The sequence below is a fragment of the Phalangium opilio genome, unplaced genomic scaffold (genome assembly GCF_054372755.1).
Source record: "Phalangium opilio isolate 3A_F unplaced genomic scaffold, DU_Popi_V2 ptg000026l_1, whole genome shotgun sequence".
Taxonomy (NCBI): domain Eukaryota; kingdom Metazoa; phylum Arthropoda; class Arachnida; order Opiliones; family Phalangiidae; genus Phalangium; species Phalangium opilio.
The window spans coordinates 2,143,534-2,145,990 of record NW_028324157.1 but is presented as its reverse complement, the minus strand read 5'-3'; the positions used below and the strand labels follow the sequence as shown (position 1 = coordinate 2,145,990).

The window sequence follows — 2,457 nt, the reverse complement described above, 5'->3', positions numbered from 1 at the left end:
GGGTTCTCGAAATAAACGCGGTTGGTACTCCGAAATGTTAACTTCGGACCCACGAACCTGGACCCAAGATGCTCGCAGGTTGTTTAGTGAAATTTGCTCGTGGATTTTCCTGATGGAAAACGTTAGGGCATTGAAGGAATTGAGTTTTTTTTCTTGCTGGAACATCGTAACTCCTCGTGGGAGAGTTGTTCACATCCGGTATGGTCGAAAATTTCGACACGTTTAGCAAAAGACGTATCTTTGTTCGATTCGGACTAGACCCAATCCGAAAGCGCTTTCATTTTCTCGCAAGTGAAAAACAATGTTGAAATGCTCCGTGTATTACCGTATCTTCGGGGATTTTCAAGATCTTCAAAACGTCCTGTATTATTTAGTGAGGCGCGTTGTCTAATGCATCGTTACCATTTTTAATCATACTGACTTTGTAGGGTGTTATTGACTTCATAATAAGGTATGAAACCAGTCGTTTTAGAAACAACCCCCTTATCCCAATCACCGTATCTTCATCGTCGAAAGCCTTGGCGTGTTTGTACCATGCGCGTTGAATAACTTCAAATAACCTGGTATTGGCAATTCTACCACCAAGGAGTCCATGCAGAGCATATCCGTTAAATAGTTCAAGTCCCGCAACTTCTCTACAGACCACTTTTCAAAGTGTATTACCGCACCGTCAACGTAGTCCAAGACGAACGCGAAAGTGTGTTTTCTTAAAAACGGAAGTGAACTTCTCTTCGCGTAGTCTCGATAAAATTACCGCTAAACATGCTGCGAAAGCACTGAGATATTTGAACTAGGAGGCATTTGTGGACGTGGAACCGTTTCACTTCTGCTATTAACACGACGGTGCAGTTTTCATCGTCATCGCAAACTTTTCTATTGCCAAGGGAACGTTTTTCCCGTAACCTCTGACTGGAAATTGCCGCGGAAATCATTCTGCCAAATTCTAACTACTCAAATTTAAAAGTCAAAAAGAGTTTAAGTATTTCAGGTGAGAGAATTATTAATCCGATAATTAAAGCTGGAGATGGTAGATGTGGCTCTTTACGATGACCGAAATAAAATTATTTCAAGTATGATATGTCTTTTTATAAGAAAACTGTGGTTTTAGTGTGAAGCGAATAAGAAGACGGCTTTGCGAACCATTTGCCCTCCTATCTTCCTATTGCTTGGTCTAAAGTTACTTAGCTTACTTTGACCTCTCCAATTTTTTTTGGCATACTTAAATACATGTTTTAACCTAATCGTGTATACGATGGGCTATTAGTTTGACCTGGTGTGTAGAAAAAGATGTAGTGTTCGTTATTTTTAACAAGTTGGGAAAGCCAAAATATTACCTCTCCGAGTGGAGATGACTATCACTACCCCTTAAACAACCTAAATATATGCATCTATCGCTTTTTTTAATTCTTTGCAAGTGCAGGAATTCAATTTTAAAATAGTCAATTGATCAAGCCTTTTCAATATCTCTCAACTCTACTCTCTCGCTATACCTCAACCGTATTCTTAGTCTACCAGTATGATTTGTAACATTTGTCCATATCAAAGCTGAATCATACCTTGCCACACAAAAAGCAAATGTCCCCAAAACATGGAAGCCACAACCCAATCACACATAAGCTAGGCTCGTACTTGTTCATCGCCTTCGATTATTTCACTAATATTAGCATTATCATTTTGTACATTATTGGGTTCCTCATTAATAGATATGCCTACGCTTACGGTACTTTCAATAGAGCTTTTATTTAATGCGTCATCTTTCGCAGAATCATGGCCAACTGGCCTCGCGGTAGGACCAACATTGGGTGTGCTAGAACCTGTTCCCGAAACAGCCTTTTTTTCAGCTGCTAACACTCTTCTCCTTTCATTTTCTCGTTTCCTAAATTCAGGATCTGACCTTTTTGCCCTCATTCTTTCCCTTGCTTTACGTTTCCTGATTTCCTCTTTACTTAAATTATTATCCTCCTCCATTTTATTATTCAGTTAAATACTCACAAAATCCGCAAAAGCAATCCCCTTGCAAGACTCTGTAACGTTTGAAATATTATTTTCCGAAGAAAGTTATTACAGAAGATTGAATTATGAAGTACTACCTTTGAAATTCAAATAAAGAATGATAAAAGTGCGTAAAAAAGGTCTTTCACAAATAGGGGGCGTATAAAATAAACAGCATTTTTTTATATTTAAAAAATATTCTTAGATTGTCAAATACTTTTTTCGCCGTTGAATTTTTTTTAACACCAGCTTGTAATCTAACTGGGAGTAAGATGAAAGGAGTAGAAGCTTATCTGTCTTAGGAAATATGAAATTTTATCTTAACAGTTCGTTAAATCATAAGTTTATAACGAAAAAACGCGGAAGGGGAAAACGAGCAGACAACAGCGATTTTTGGGGGTAGAAGGTTAAGAGCGCCATCTGTCGTCCGTGCCAAAGTTGAACTTCCACTCGAAACGCAATTAG

The 2,457-nt window shown here is 38.3% G+C and overlaps 1 protein-coding gene across 1 annotated transcript; it reads right to left on the bottom strand.

Annotated features, from left to right (window-relative positions):
• Positions 1-1,511: 1,511 nt before the first annotated feature.
• LOC149691189 (uncharacterized) lies at positions 1,512-2,226 on the bottom strand. Its single transcript, XM_089869519.1, has 2 exons — positions 2,091-2,226; positions 1,512-2,024 (listed from the first exon to the last, which is right to left on the bottom strand). Exon 2 carries the CDS (start codon positions 1,966-1,968, stop codon positions 1,618-1,620), a length of 351 nt encoding a protein of 116 aa, XP_089725645.1. The 5' UTR covers positions 1,969-2,024; positions 2,091-2,226; the 3' UTR covers positions 1,512-1,617.
• Positions 2,227-2,457: the final 231 nt, after the last annotated feature.